We start from the raw sequence: 16,191 nt of genomic DNA, 5'->3' as shown, positions 1-16,191 counted from the left end.
ATTTAGACTGAGGCAGGGTTTTTTGAGGGGGAGGGAGAATTAAGCTCTTTTATTTCCTCCAAACTGATCTGCCTAGGTGCATGGGCACTGTTTTGGATCTTGCTGTCAGAGCTGAATCCATGCCGATACTCAGAGAAGCTCACCACACTTGAAAAAATGAGCCACTGGATGGAGAGGAGTGGAAGAAGTAAGAAAAAATTTTGTAGTATCATGCTATAAACTGCATCCCTTAGGATTACCAAGTTTTCCTTCAAACAAATTACCTTAGAAAAATCAGTTAAAGTGGTACCAGAGTTGTGTTCTGCCTTATTAATTTGATTGAAGAAAGAGATACAAATAGCAAAATAAAAAAAAAAAGTCAGTTTTATGAAACAAGGAGTTTTATTAAGATATTTTATTATGTGTCTCTGTAAGGAATAGACCAACAACCGTATAAAAGCTTACAAAGATGGTTAACCTTCAACACTATAAATGTGTTAACGTGACAGAAGAAGTTCACAATTTTGCATCTTTATTGACTTTTACAGAGTGAAGGGAGAAAGTTCTCAACTATGACATGCCAATGACGATCTTTGACAGGAGACATTTACAATTGCTTTAAATCCTTTACTTTTTTTTTTTTTTAAGCAAGTCAATAACCCTGACTTGCAGAGTTAGGAGTGAAAAATACATTAGCACCATCATATTAGTCTTTTACACTTCCCTAATTTTAGTGGTCTTGACCAGCAATGACAGGAAAGTAGAGAAGCACCTTTGATAACAGAATACAATCCAACAATAAAATTACGGTGACTACTGACATTAAGGTTTTAAACTCTTAAAATACACTGTACTTTTCCACAGCTAATCAGTACAGAAATAGACAATTTTGTACCAAATTATTTGACTGAATTGACCAATGGGTCCAATGTGTTTGTTTTGATTGATTTGTTTGACTGATTTTTCGTTTGAGTCATCAGACACATCCCAGTTTCTGTCCATGTTGAGGTAGTTGAAACAGGGAGGTCTTTCTAGCTTTATGGACTGCATCTTAGAAAGAAGGGTAAACTTTGGTACTGGGAGCAATCAGTGCTTTGTAAATTGGCTAACATTCAACTAATAGAACACAGTGTTGTTTTATTAAGTGTTGAAGTTGTATTATAGCACCACGGAGACATGTTTTGAAGATGGAATTTGGTAAAAAAAAAAAAAAAAAAGAGCAAAAAAGCATTTTTACTGTACTTTGTGTAATAGCGAAAAAAATAACCCTTGATATCAAATTGATTTTTCCCCCAGAAATTTTGTTAATAAATAACTGGGATACAGATGGTCACCTGTACTAGCTGACAAGGCTAAAACAAAGGAGCACAGTTGGAGTGTGAATCTGTTTGCTGGGGTTTCAGAAAGAGCAGGATCTTTGATTTATAAGAAGCAGACCGGGCCAATGTCCACGCCAAATTCCTGATCAGGACCACCAATATCTATGGGTGCAATATCAACCACAGGCAACCTCATTGTCTTGCGCGTTCTGTATTCAAAGACTGTTTTACCCCATTCACCAGTGTGTTTCTGTGAAGTTAAAAAGAACAGAGAAAAAAAAAAAAACCACATTAGAGAAACCAGTGTTGGGCTATGTGAAAGTTCTCCTAGAGTATACTGGATTTCATACTTTCTCTTTCCATATTAATGTGTCCCTCTCAACACCACGAAAACTGGTTGCAGTCTGTGTAGAAATGAACATGTAGATAGACATTCTTCATTTCTGGGCCTTTTATGTGAGGTCTTGTGGGTTTGTAGACCTTGCGGCTCAGAAGGGATGGGATCCCTGATGGACAGTAGAGTACTCTGGAGCAGTACTAGTGCCCTAACTTAGGACTGAAATGTGCTCTGCATGCTGGGAGATGGCACAAACAGCTACTCTGGAAAGTGGTTTGGGCCTCAGGAAGAAGTGACAGCAGTGATGAGGTAGCTCTTCATGTTTGTGTTAAAGAAATGGCCACAAAGTGGCTGCAAAGTAGATGTGTTCACGCATGCTTAAATGGCAGGTCTGCCATAGATGTCAGTGTGTGTTGTGCTTTTGGGACCTTAAACAGCAGGAGGGAGAAATTGTGGATGGTGTTACGGTGTTTTGTATCAAAGGCTGCAGATGCTCCCAGACCAGCATGCTCATCGATGTTACTGCTCCTCTCCAGTACTTTCTGCTGCAGCGAGCAAGGCACAGTGAAGCAATGTTGCACCTGCGAAATGACTGTGTTTGCTCCTTCCCATAATTATAGCCCATGCTTGAATCAGCTAGCCTTGATTTTTTTGTATGACTAAGATGATTCCTACTACTCTTAGTTTTAGCGTTGACATGGGATGGATCAAAACTTGGGCACTGTGACTTCACTGACTTTGACTCTAAAGCAAGGAGATCCATTTAAATCTGTGCTTTACAGGTGAGTGCACCTCACCTTCTACAGTTGCTACAGGAGTGACGCTTCTGGTGTACGGAATCTAAATTTCCGCAGTTAGGTGTAACTGCGTCCTTTCCTGACCCAGGTCATGCAAAGCGCTCTCTTCCTTTATTATGGGTCTAGTCCTCTAGAGGGAATTATTTATTAAACTACCATACTAAAGTCTTGTTTACTTACAGTACAGCCATCTTCCAGAACGGCGTATGTGAATTTGCTGTTTCCTTCAGCCTTGATCTCACTTTCCATAGAGCTCATCAGTTTCAGAGCTTTTTTAACATTTCCACTAGCTTGATCCATGTAGGCGATGCTGTTCTTGCAGTGGTAGGTGATGTTCTGGGAGGCACGGCTGGAGAGGATGCGGAGGAAGGCCAGCTGAACTTCTGAGATATCCTCTGGAAGCTCAGGATCTCCATAGCTGAACTGCAGAGTACAACACATAACCAACGGTTTTTGTTTAATCATGTCTTAGGGACAGTCCAGTCCATATAGTTATCATTTCACACACTAAATGTTTAGCTTAGTTTAATTTCAGGATTATTTATTAGTATGTTGCGAGGTACATGAGGACAATATGTGTACTCCTTTTGGGCTGTTAACTGTGGTAATTTCTTACCTGGAAGCCTCCATTCATAGATTCTCCAAACCAAATGTGTTTCTTTCCACTGCTTTCGCTAGTCCACCAGTTTTTCCTTGGCACAGTGCTGGGGTTAGCATTGAGGCATGTCTCACCAGTTTCCATATTACAGTATACTTTAATAGCATCCATCTTGCAGCCCTGGTTAGGATCAATCCAGTACTCTCCTAGAGGTAAAAAAAATGTTAAATATATTTGGAGAAGAATCTGACTGCATGATGGTGAAGCTTATTTCTATGCCAGATTCCTGAGCCAAATTAGGAAGCATATTAACTTTGACAGAAGAGATGCCACAGAAAATAAGATGATATAAAAATGAGTTCATGTGAATACTGTAATATGAGTGACATTTGAAATAAATATAGAAATTATACTTGTCATGGTTTTTTTTTTTTTCATAAAATTATTTAAACAAATGTTCACTTATAAGCATGTAAGGAGTGGAGTTGAAGTCAGTGTATGCATACTGTGTAAATGCATAGTAAATTAAAGTTTAAAATTATTATTACATTTCTCATCTTTATGATGACATTTGTTTAAAAAAACCCCAAATTTTTATAGCAGATCTCGGCATTTAAATACTCAAAGACAATAGCATTCATTAAAAAAAAAAAAAAAAAAAATCAAGATCTGCTACCACTGGTGAAAATAAAAACCTAACATACCACTCTTGAGCTCAGGATGGCAGAATTTCAGATCTCTGCAGTTACGAGCTGGATTCTTCTGTGACCCGTCAGGACTAATGATGTTTTCAATCTGCTTATTAATTGATTTCATCGAAGACATGATGTCACCCAGATTGATATCATTTTCTTTTGGCTCATCTCGATATTCATACCCATAGCCCACTGGACCTTTTTCACCAGCACCCAGGCCAGCCACACCACCACCACAACATGGACCAGGAGGACCAGAAGGACCAGGAAGACCAGGCTGGCCTGGTGGACCCTAAAAAAATAGTGAATGTAGCACTGAGTAGAGATCAACAGGTTAAAACTAAAAGTCTGCATGGGCCCTACTCTTAAAAAATGAGAATCCTCACAGAAATATTTAATTTACTTATTCATTAAATAATGGCATTTGCTATGTATAAACATCTGTTAGACTTTCCAGGCCTTTATTTTCCTAAAATTGGAATTTTCTTTTCCTAATTTTGTCAAGCTGTGACTTTCCTTCTTCTGTCTGGGCTTTGAGAAGGAGAAGGTACCCTTTCCACCAAAATCCAGAGAATAACCGTTTCTTGGCTTCGGAACAAGTGACTATGCCAATGACCTTTGCAGTGCTGGCCTCTCTAGAGGAGTCTGGGAAACCTGCTTCATAGCTTCCAAGACCCAAAGGGAGTCTGTGCTCTGAAGTGAAGAGGAGATCCTGCCTTCCCGTTGTACACGGAAAAGCCAATGATTATCTGAGACTAACACAACGCCCAGTGCATCAATAGTTACACTGAACTACGAATGATCTGTATTTGCTTGGATTTAGCCTTGATAGCTAGATACCTCCTACCACAAACTCTGTCCACGAAGTACAGAATTTTCTGAGGGAGATATTTAAATGGGGGAGCAGCCTATGTTTCATGAATAATCCCTGAAGATTTGTTTGTTTGAGCGTGCACAATTTACTTACTGCAGGGCCACTTTCACCTCTGTTACCACGAGGGCCAGGAGGACCAATTGGACCAGGATAGCCACTTCTACCATCTTTTCCAGGCGGCCCAGCTGGTCCTGCGGGACCCTAGAACAATGTTGAACACAAATAATATGGTCAAAATAGTTTACCAGATAATCTCAAATTCAGAATACTTTGTGAGGGATTTCAAACATTTCTGTACCATTTATCAGGTGTCTTTGTTCAGGTGTTGCCTGTTAAGATGGCCAATTTAAATTTTGTTTGTTTTTAAAAATCCAGTCTGAATCTTCCTTCCAGTTACACTAAGTAAGGAGTTTTTCTTACCCTTGCACCTGAAGCTCCTGGACTTCCAATTGCACCTTGTGGACCCAGGGGACCCTATGAAGAAAAGATAAGCAAGTAAGTCAGTCATACACCTCCCAGTAATATTTTGTGTCTAGCTGGATGTACCTTAAATAGAGACATTGAAACATCTTTAAGATTATATGAAACACATCCTTATAAAAAGCCCATGTCAGATATAAGACAGAATGGGTGCCATTCTTTAACCAGAAAAACATATCAAAAGTTCTCTATATGAAAAAGTACTAGTGATGCAATATCATCCAAAATGCAAGAAAGCCAAGTGACATCAACGAGCTTTGGCTGAAATCTTGTATTCATAAGAATACATAGCTATAGGCTCAAAATGCTGCATATTACCATAAAATTGTATTACCAGTAAAGTTATTTAAATAATTTGACAAATACTCATGTTTTCAAATGCATTAAAAAAATTGCTGTATGTATGCACCACAAAGAACTAAGCCATATGTTTATGGCTTTATCATCTTGCTGTCATAGTGTAAATGAGAATTTATCAGACCTTTTTTTACTCATAAGTGAGGCAACAGGTTATATTGTGTTGTTAAATAGGTTGGTATTGGTGACATTTTATAGTTAATACTTCCATCTTTTTGCTGTCATTGGTAGATTAACTAGGTGAGTTTTGGTTCCTTGATTCTCACTTGTATCATGAATGCTATTAATAGTTCTTTTCAGTGTAAATCCCTCTTAAAATTTTTACTTGTCATAAACACCTAGGGCATGTCTATTACCCTTCAATTCTTTTAGCCATTAAGAACTACATTCAAAATGGAAATGCATGTTTACAATTCAGTAGTTTACAAAGTTTACAGTTTCGTGCCCATTTTGCCCTAATATTAATTACTGCAAAAGATGCATGACAGAAGAGATGTCTTTGGACTCTGAGTAGCTTTTTCATGGATTTAGATGTCTGTCTAGCATAGATTTCCAATAGACAAGTATTTCAACCCCTATTTCTATCTCTTACGATTCAATCAGGAATGGCCTATATAAATGAATGGAAAAAGTGCTTGTTCCAGGCAAAGGCAGACATGTAGCTGAAAGGGATTTTAGCAAACCTAGTTTTAGCTCCTAGCAGCTTCTTCCAGTTCTTCATTAACACTTACTTCAGGGTGATTCAGGGAATCTGGACTTTTGAACATGTTTGACAACCAAATTACATGGGTTCTTTATACTTTTTTTCTTTCCTCAGTAAATTAGTTAAGGCTAAGTAGTTACCTGGGACCCAAACCACAGGAACTAAGAACAGCTGTAATTCCCAATCCAATGCAAAATACTCACAGGAGGACCAGGGAGACCAGGGGTACCAGGAAATCCTCTATGACCCTTTATGCCGGCACTGCCTCTTTCACCAGTTTCACCTTTATCACCACGAGGACCTTGAGGACCCTTTAAGAGTAGATTTGCAGTAAAAGGAATATATAAAGAAATAAGAAAAATGCCCAAATAACAGCAAATAGTGAATGTATGGTATCAAAAATACTTTAAATATGACTTACAGCAGGGCCTCGAGCCCCAGCAGGACCAGCAGAGCCAGGAGGGCCAGGTGGACCCTGTGACACAATAAGAATAAGATGGCATGGATCACTTGGAGTTGACTAGACCGCCTTTTTTTTCCAGATAAGCAGTATGTTCAAAGCCAGCAGCTGTTTGGAAACAAGGGGAAGCTCCACACACACACACACTATAATCAGCAAGAATGTTGGTCAGTTCGTTTTTCCACTAATGTTATTCTTACTCAGCTGCTTGTAGGCACTGATGCATACCACATGCACTAGACCCCTTCTTCATTTTGTGAGGTGCTCAGTGCTCAAGCTGTGCTAGTGTCAGCACTTCTCAGAAATCACTTGAAGACTTCCAAAGTTACTTCCTTAGTTTAAATAAATAACATCACTTGTGCTGCATGAGGACCAGACGGGATGGGAATTAAGATGGGGTCTGGTGGGATGATGTGCTTTTTGGCATCCTGAGCAGTATGTGGATTTTGAGCTTAATTTCTATTAGTTATCAGGAATGTAAACTGTGATGTCTTTCCCCTTAATATCCTTATAAAAGAGGTCCTCGATGCCAAGAAAATATGACAGTAACAGATGGAAGACTCTTCCAAACTTCCACGTTATTACAGCATGAAATGGACTTTGCATAGGAAAGGTATGTAAATAAGCAGTAAGCTATTTACTTTGGTCTTACCTGAAATCCTCTTTCACCTGCTTTTCCAGGTGCACCGCTGCTACCTGCAGGTCCAGGCTGACCAGGAGGTCCCGGAGGGCCAGGAGAGCCACTTTCACCACGGTCACCCTGCAGATAGTCACAGTTGATGGGATAAGAAATTTAATGTTTTACAGAACTACAACGTAAAGAGTATATTCAGTGGATCACAAGACATTCAAGGAACAAGTTACATAGCACAGACCTAGCTACGTATATTGTCATATCTACAAAACATTTATTTGGCAATCTAAAGATATTGGTGATTCCTTACTTTGCCTCCTGGGGATCCATCACGTCCAGGCAAGCCATCTGAGCCAGGGTTACCCTGGGGGGGAAAAAAAAAAAGATTGGTACAGTTTGTTCATAAGCTAGATGATGAATAGACAGCTTGTTTTCCAGTAAGCTTAAATAATGCTCATCAAAGAAAGAGAAAGTTTTGAAGAAGGAAGAGTTCCTGGAGGTGGAGGGGCCCATAAAAGATCTATCAGTCCTGCATTATTTTGTCAGCATACAGGCAGTGCGGTCTCTTGTTCAGTTCTAAGTGAGACAGAGATGTGGTCCACAGCTAGTAAAAGCTATAGCAGAGTCAGCAGGCTACACCACCTTACATGAGGATGTAATCTGCCCAGGCCCCTGTGCATCAGGCACTTGAGGGAGGCTTTGTGAACCTTAAATCATATTTACTCTCCAAGTCCCCTGTTTGTAACTCATAAGCTAGCAGGAAGGTCTAACACATCCACTCACATCTCTGCCAGGCTCTCCAGGTAAGCCTCTTTGTCCCATAGGACCTTGTGCACCAGGAGCACCGCGTTCTCCTGGGACACCATTGACGCCTGGTTTACCATCTTCACCCTGAACAAGAAGGGAAACGATTTAGTTGCAGATGATGTACTTATGAAATACCATTGTATTATACATCTTTAATTAAATATGCAGTGATTATGAAGGAGACCTAATAAAGTGAAGGGCCAGTATGACTTTGGTGACTGTGAATACTCAAAATAAGAAAACGAGAAACTTGGCCAAACTGGTTTCTTTTCATCGCTAGTAATATTCATGAAAGGCCATTGAATCCAAGGAACATTCCTTATTGTTTTGTTGACTAAGAAATAATAAATGGGTGTCTCTTCTTATGTGCCCAAAAACAATAGCCAAAGCAGTTAACAAAAAAATGCTAGTCCATCACAATATTAGCGATAAAATACAAACTAAGCCTCACACCACCTTTTCTGGAGGGAGGTGAAAGTATTTTCCTGTTTGGGTCATAATATTTAAGCAAGAAACATATTGAGAATTGAGCAAAGATAAACAACTTGTGGTAGGTGAAACTATAACTCGGTTCTAGTCTCAAGGAGAGTTTATAGCCCATGGCCCTCCTTAAGTAGGTGAAGCTGGTTATATACTTCTAGATAATCTGATCCAGGACTCTTGGAAACAGAGATTAGAGACAACCTCACATCCCACAGCTGCTTGTTACCAGATGTTTTAAAGCCTGATCTTACACATGTAAACAAAAATAACTGTAAATTCTGTAGTCTCTGGACTAAAAATACAACATGTTCATTACTTTTTTTAACACAAAGCTATCATTAGCAGCGGGATTACAGTCGTTGCGTTAGCTTTGAGGCTATTGCTGCAGTGAATGCACTCTCACCTTGGCACCCGGCATACCGGCCGGACCGCTCGGGCCACGCAGACCTGGCAAACCTGTGCTACCCCGGCCACCAACGATGCCTTGAGGACCTGTTTCTCCTGGTGCCCCCTGTTTAGGAAAAGGTCAGATCAGTCAATGCTGAGGATCTTCAACGTTCAATAGGTGGCTTCTTAATCTTGACAAACATAATCCCTGTCAATTAGCATAACGGTCCCTGGCTGCACGTGTACTTACCCTTTCTCCTCGTGAGCCTGGTGGCCCTTTTTCGCCTGGTGGGCCAGGCTCACCTCGTGCTCCAACAGGTCCTGGACTGCCAGGAGAACCAGCGCTACCAGGGGGTCCGGGAGGCCCATCCTTGCCTGCAGGCCCTGCATTACCAGGGGGACCTGGACTACCCTAAAAGGAATTTTAAAGAGAAGAGTGTGAGCTGTGTTATCTGAAACAGTAGCACACGCTTACTGGTGTTGATCTTTCTCATGAAAGCCAACCAGGCTTGATTCATTGCCTGAAGGTGGATTTAGGGTCCAACCTCTATGCACCCAAACCTGATCTGGTCTTATAAAGAGAATCCTTTCGCCTACCACTTTCAAACCTGATTTTTTGTTCTCCCTACTGCCTGGACATACAGTTTGCATAGTACAACACCTGCAGGGTTTGGATGCCCAGTGTTTGTAATGGGTATCCAACACAGGATATATGTTCCTTACCCAGGGGTCTGCCACAGAAATTTGAAATAGTTGCAGACCCCACTGACTTCTTGAATCACTCATGCCAGATACCTTTAAGGTGGTGTCTTGGACACGTGCAGAATGAAATGTCTTTCATTAAAACTCTTAGCTTGGCCAATCAATGGAAAGAATTACGTTGACTTTAACAGTACCTTAAATAAAATCCTACTTTTTCTTTTTATTCAGCATATTCTAATTTGCATCTATTTGTAACTATAAGACAGAAAATAAACATCTGTTTATTCAAATATAAAAGTTTTCTTACTTTATACCTCAGTTACCATACAAAGGATAACATCATTTTGATTTTAAAATAGGTAAATCCATTGTATTCTTTGTATTTTCTTATTTTTTTAAAGAATCAAAAAATCAGAATCTAATTTTTACTATGCGAGTCAAAAGTAGGTGCATGTTGAACATGCAAGGATATTATGAATCAGCTTTTCTTTACATGCAGATATTGTATAAAATACTGGCATTAGCTGATGCATCAACATACGTTTTTATAATAGGGCACAGCAGACTGGTAGATTAAACTTCAGCTGTAGGCCATATCATAAGAGAGAAAATTTGCCACAAGAACCTTTCCAAACTCCTCTGTCCCAAGTTAATTAAATGCCATTCCATTCTACAGGCAACTAAAAAAAATTCTCAACAGTGATCTACAAAATGTAGTTTTGAAAATGCACACCAATTCAAGATCCTGAATTGAATATTTCTTGCATCATAAAAGAGCAAGAGAGAAGACAAGATGTCTGCCACCAACAGAAATACTCAAGGGCCTGATCCAGGAGAAGGACTCCACTAACTCTGATGGGCTTTGGAAAGCAAACCATAATAGAGGAAGGAGTATCAAGACGGTAAGTGAATGAATTGCTATTCCATATGAAATAAGATGAGAGTAAACTCTCTTTTGCAGAAGTTTTTCCTTAAGTCTAATCATCATATTCAGGGTGGTTTTGCTTATGTTATATTCATGTCAAGGTACACACAGCTTAATTTAGTTTAATATATGTCCAAATATATCCACAAGGTAAGAATAAAAGAAAAGGAGGATAAGACAACTTACATTGCTACCAGGGGGACCGGGTAGACCGCGACCACCAGGGAAACCAGCAGCACCCTATAAGAGATCAATACTTTTAGTTGTCATTTTTTGAAGCTTGGAAAAACATGAACAAATTGATTTTTATGCAACAGCTGACTTTGAATTATATTTAGCTGTTTTGCTTAAAACCTGAATTAAATGTCCTGGAACTGAAGAAGTTCACTTTTTTTTTTTCTTTTTTGGCAAGAGAAGGTCCCATATGTACCTCTCAGGTGGACTAATAGGCTCTGAGAAACTTGGCAAAGATGGCATGTAAATCTAATAACTGTTGAGATAAGCCATTTTATAGCTTTGGGTCATTGTGCCAAAAGCTGTTTTGGCACCTTACTTATATTAAAATCAATGTAGTCCAGATCACTAAGCACCTCAACTTTAATTACTCCTTCTGCCTTCCGGAACACTTCAATTATTCTTGAACTGCAGATACTAAAGTCACTGAAAGTCTTGTTTTTCATTTACATCACGTTTGTTGTGATAGAGTAATTTATCAGTGGCTAAGTCAAAGAGATACTCACAGGGCCTCCAGGAGATCCACGTTCTCCTTTTGTTCCTTGGGGACCAGGTGGACCCTACATGGAAGAAAACAGATAAAGCAAATGATTTGATAAATAGATTAAAATTATAGGAAGTGTCATTAAGTTTCAGGCAGTTCAAATGCTTGCACTTGGGCCCAGCCGCCTTGAGGCTGAGGAAGAACTGAAGAAACCTTTCTTTGTAGCAATGAGGAACAGCAAAAACTTACTGGTGCACCAGGACCACCTTGTGGACCTGCAGCTCCAGGGGGTCCAGCCTCTCCTCTTAGACCAGGTGGGCCTCTTTCTCCTTTCCCACCAGGTTCCCCATTTTGGCCCTGTAAAAAATTATATTGTTATGACTCAAAAAATGCAGATGATATCACTGTGATGAGAAACGCTATCCAGATACTCTTCTGAAAGGAATTTAAATATGAAATTAAATGTGAATGCAGTTGAACTCTACTGATCTACCAGTACAGGAAGGGAAGGATAAAGAAATGTTGCTCTCTGTGTGTTGCTCTGAGTACAGAAAGAGTAGCAAATGAATCAGATGTATGTAGCAAGTACATATATTAAAGCGGTTACAAGAAGCTTTTCTGAGATGTGGATGAACTTAGAGAAACTAAAAACTGATCATCACATTCAATTGCTTTTAAGTATTTATACTTACTGGAGCTCCAGGGAAGCCAGCAGGTCCAGGAAGACCTTGTTCTCCTCGTTCACCCTGGAGAAAACAACATGTCAGCAACGGAAGATGTTAGAAAGATAGGCTTCACTTTACAAGCTAGAGAACACTCCAATGAATGCCACTGAAGTTTCTTTGTCTTATCAGCCTTTGGAGGAAAACAAACCAACCCAAAACAACAGTTGCTCTTGAGCTCTAAAAACAACTGTTCAGGAATTATCTGATAATTATCTAAAGTGTGACAAACTAATCTCAGTATAAACCCTGAGCACAATCCATGGTGTTCCCCAGATCCAACTGAGATCCAAATGTGCTGTTTTATTAATCTAAAATATAAATATAAGAAGAAGGGTATTTTTAAAAGTTTACTTAACTGTAAGACAAGATGGAAACAACTACTGCTCACACTCTTGCCCTGACCTGTCACCGCAGCCCTTTGACCCCTTTACAGTGTTAAAAGCACTGATTTTCTGAAGTCCTTAGCACCTGTAAATCTCAAGAGTCAACAGGAGCCGAATGTGCTTAGTTTATTTTGAACTCAAGCCACGTCTGTTCCTCATAGGGTAGGTGCAACACTGATGTCTATACTAGGCTAGAGGAGCCATGGTAAAGTTATACTGGAAGAAAAGTACTATTACTTACAGGACCACCACGGGAACCCACTGGCCCTGGGGCACCTGGTGGACCAGTCTCTCCCTGTAAAGAACAAGAATGATTACTAGGTGGTGTTGTTCTTCCCATGAAACAGCCACCAGTGTGACTGTTTACAGTATCAAACATCATTATGGAGGATGCTTTACCTTATCTCCAGGCGGGCCAGCAGGACCAGGAGGACCGATGGGACCCACATTACCCTAAAAAATTAGAAAACAATATATTTTGTATCAAAATATGACAATGTTAATTCCTCTATTTTGATCAATACATTTATGTTTCAGTGTAAACAGGTTGCTAAAGATATTTAAATGGAAGTAAGTCTACAATGCCGGTGCATTGTAGTTGTTGCACACTACGTTTTGGAGTGACACTCTGAGATCACACCATTTTCCAATGTGAGAGATCTCCAATTGATTTATCCTCTTTTTTTTTTTTTTCCCACCATCTAAACCTAATCCAAAATCACCTGCATTTAATAGGTCTCTTTCAATGGTAGACAATAAAAGTCATCCATTGCCCTAACTTTTCATATAGATAATTGGTCCATATTTCTTCAGTATATGTTCAACATCTCTTGACTAGCTTCCCGACTTTTTTCTTTCTTGAGAAATTTAATGTGTACCTGATGGTTTGAAATACATTTTTTATATTTCCTCCAACTCATACAAGCTGCATTTTTATATTTGTCATCCCTCATTATTTTGATGTATATATGCTTGCATGTAGTCATTAGATATATGTATATATTTCAAGTGTCTATTTTATGTGTATATGCTATACAGATGTATAAATATATCCTATATAGTAACCTGTAGAAGTATTCTGTATGAGAATACTTACTCTTATGACGTCTTTTTGTGCTTCATTATAACCAGCATTTTCCTCATCAGTCAGCTAGGTTTAGGAAGCTAGTAACATTTTCTCTACTTTTGTATTGGTGCTTTCCCTCCAAAACATTGTCCCAATTAATTGTAATCTTCTGCTTGCAAAAAATTCTATTATATCTACCCAAATGGCTGTAATCACAAAAACTAGTATTAAGTCTAATTTAGCTTACAAAAACAGATCTGCACTGCCAGAATGAAATACAATGGGATTACTACTTTACCTCTCCTAGACAGTATTTATTCACTGTAAGTTTACTCATGTTCTAAGTGTGGACTATGTGAATCTAGTTGATAAACTCTTAGGTGTTTAAAGACTACTCACTCTCTCTCCTCTCCCACCAGGAATGCCATCCGCACCTTTGCCACCAGGTTCTCCCTAGCAAGCATAAGACATAAAAAGCATAAGCAAGAAGCAAGCATAAGATGAGCATTAGGGGCGGGGGGGGGGGGGGGTGGGGGGTGTTAAAACATTACTGAGGAGAGGATCTCATACTGAGGGTATCTCGATAACCAGATTTCCTTATTGTGATCAAAAAAATCTAAAATTGGGGATGACATTCTGCCCAGTATTCAGCATCAGATACTGAATACTTTGATGAAAAAAAACCTAAATTGATTCAAAATGGAGTCTATGCCAAACTGTTTGCCCATGGTATGAACTATTCTCATTGTTTATTAGCTTCATTAGAACTGTTTTGACCTATCCCTCCACCAAGAGATCTAACACAGCAAAATATCTAGCATATTTTAAGCCAGGTGAAAAATCCAAAATTTTCAACACAGAGGACCCATATCACACTGCTAAATCAACAATACTGCTACATAGTCAGTACCTCTGAAATCAGGCCAAAAGTGAAGACGTGAACAAACCCAGTGCCTTGTGGGAAGCTAACACTGAGTTAGCATAAAATTGGCAGAGCGTGTGCGTGGGTGTGTATGGGTGTGTTACCTTATCCCCTTTTGGTCCAGGACTTCCAGAAGCTCCTCTTTCTCCTGGCATTCCCTGTAAGCCAGGCAGCCCTGTGCCTCCAGGAGCACCAGGGGGTCCAGGAGGACCCTAAAGAGTAACAAAAAATAATTGGAAAAGATTAAAAAAAAGAATATGAACCTGAATGATGCACATAATAGCAGGAAGCAAGCAATGGGTATGGGTACCTTGGCACCTTCTGAGCCAGCAGGACCTGGCCCACCTCTTATTCCAGGAGGTCCTGGAGGACCCTGTGCACCACGTTCACCTGGGATACCATTTTCACCCTGTGACAAAGAAATGTGTTATTCTTTGTTGTCAGGCTCATGGTTCATTAATTCCTTAATGTAATTATAGAACTGTTGCTGTATGACTTACCTTAGGGCCTGGGAATCCGGGTGGTCCAATATCACCTTTTGGCCCCTGTTTATGAGAAAATAAATGCAAGTTATCCATGCACTGTACTTAGTAAATCTACATTGTGGTTGGCACCCTGTTTCTCTTGCCTATTATCCCTTAAAGCAGACTTCGCTGCTCTGCAGAGTGCTGATAGCTGTCTGAATTTGGAAACGTAATCTAGGAAGAGCTTTTCATATATTTGTTGTTGTTTTTTTAAAAAAAGAAACTACTGCTTACTGGTTCTCCAGGCTTTCCATTCTCTCCAGCTGGTCCTGGTCCACCAGGCAATCCCTATATGAAGGAACAGTATTATCATCTGTGTTACATAGATAAATTATGCATTTTCCTATCTAATAAATTTTTTTGACACAAAGACGTGAATCCAACTCATTCCAATCCTTTACAAAGTAGGAGGTGCTAATTTGATAGCTAGAGGTTTTATGTGACATAATCTACTGAGCTAGCCATGTGGTTTGCAGTTATGAAATACTAAGCAATAACTTTTGTCAAGTGGTTGATCTGTCTTACTTCAAAACATGATGACATGCACTCTAATGAAAATGTTTAGAGGCCTCCTTTTTTTTTTTTTTTTTTGGGGGGGGGGGATGTGTGTGTGTTAGTCTATTAAAAAGAATCAGAAACCAATAAACAATAAACACACAGCACCTGGAGGCCGGGTGAACCTGCTGGTCCTGGTTCTCCTCTGTCTCCAGAAGCACCCTAGAATCAAACAAAAGAGGAAAAAAAAATTGTCTGAGAACATTTCAACATATAAACAGCTCCACACCACCTCTCATCTATGCCTCCTTATCATGATCTGATGACGACATTGCACAACCCCAGAGACTAATGTATCTTGGTGTTCTGGTATTTGCTCTTCTCATTCCAACCATTAGATGTAATTCAGCAGACACATTTATACCTGATACTAGTCTGAAATGCTAGCTCTGATAAATGTTAAAGGGAGCAATAATATCCTCCAATTTGAAAAGGTGGTAGATCCCCAAGAGCTCTAAATTGACTTTTCATTTCAACTTATACCAGGTATACCCGACTCAAGTTTCTCCTAACAAAGTTTTGAGTATTGATTTATTAAAATAATGGCAAAGGAGAGTTCTTTTATTTGTCTTCATAAAAGAAGATTTCTTTATATCACTAAAAATATTTTCCTTCCCCTAAATTCACAGTCTCTGTCTGTAGATGCCAGACCACCTTGGCAATAACTGATAATTGCCTCTTATGGGACTACCACACTTACGGTAGGTCCAGGAGGACCTGGGAGGCCAACATCACCATTCTTCCCAGCAGGACCCTATACA

The 16,191-nt window shown here is 39.5% G+C and overlaps 1 protein-coding gene across 2 annotated transcripts in view; it reads right to left on the bottom strand.

The window, feature by feature from the left end:
- Positions 1 to 376: 376 nt before the first annotated feature.
- COL3A1 (collagen type III alpha 1 chain) overlaps positions 377 to 16,191 on the bottom strand; it is a 53,174-nt gene continuing 37,359 nt past the window's right edge. For both annotated transcript variants that reach the window (XM_075511819.1, XM_075511820.1), the window contains 26 exons: positions 16,131 to 16,184; positions 15,539 to 15,592; positions 15,110 to 15,163; positions 14,852 to 14,896; positions 14,662 to 14,760; positions 14,456 to 14,563; positions 13,829 to 13,882; positions 12,763 to 12,816; positions 12,605 to 12,658; positions 11,948 to 12,001; positions 11,505 to 11,612; positions 11,278 to 11,331; positions 10,724 to 10,777; positions 9,161 to 9,322; positions 8,927 to 9,034; positions 8,017 to 8,124; positions 7,544 to 7,597; positions 7,252 to 7,359; positions 6,561 to 6,614; positions 6,343 to 6,450; positions 5,020 to 5,073; positions 4,693 to 4,800; positions 3,735 to 4,017; positions 3,049 to 3,236; positions 2,613 to 2,855; positions 377 to 1,548 (listed from right to left, as the gene is read on the bottom strand). In XM_075511819.1, coding sequence (XP_075367934.1) covers positions 1,402 to 1,548; positions 2,613 to 2,855; positions 3,049 to 3,236; positions 3,735 to 4,017; positions 4,693 to 4,800; positions 5,020 to 5,073; positions 6,343 to 6,450; positions 6,561 to 6,614; positions 7,252 to 7,359; positions 7,544 to 7,597; positions 8,017 to 8,124; positions 8,927 to 9,034; positions 9,161 to 9,322; positions 10,724 to 10,777; positions 11,278 to 11,331; positions 11,505 to 11,612; positions 11,948 to 12,001; positions 12,605 to 12,658; positions 12,763 to 12,816; positions 13,829 to 13,882; positions 14,456 to 14,563; positions 14,662 to 14,760; positions 14,852 to 14,896; positions 15,110 to 15,163; positions 15,539 to 15,592; positions 16,131 to 16,184 — 2,571 coding nt within the window. In that variant the 3' untranslated portion in view covers positions 377 to 1,401. The remainder of the gene's footprint in view (positions 1,549 to 2,612; positions 2,856 to 3,048; positions 3,237 to 3,734; positions 4,018 to 4,692; positions 4,801 to 5,019; positions 5,074 to 6,342; positions 6,451 to 6,560; positions 6,615 to 7,251; positions 7,360 to 7,543; positions 7,598 to 8,016; positions 8,125 to 8,926; positions 9,035 to 9,160; positions 9,323 to 10,723; positions 10,778 to 11,277; positions 11,332 to 11,504; positions 11,613 to 11,947; positions 12,002 to 12,604; positions 12,659 to 12,762; positions 12,817 to 13,828; positions 13,883 to 14,455; positions 14,564 to 14,661; positions 14,761 to 14,851; positions 14,897 to 15,109; positions 15,164 to 15,538; positions 15,593 to 16,130; positions 16,185 to 16,191) is intronic.

This window comes from Mycteria americana, chromosome 9 (assembly GCF_035582795.1).
Source record: "Mycteria americana isolate JAX WOST 10 ecotype Jacksonville Zoo and Gardens chromosome 9, USCA_MyAme_1.0, whole genome shotgun sequence".
Classification (NCBI taxonomy): Eukaryota; Metazoa; Chordata; class Aves; order Ciconiiformes; family Ciconiidae; genus Mycteria; species Mycteria americana.
This window is presented reverse-complemented; position numbering and strand designations above follow the sequence as displayed.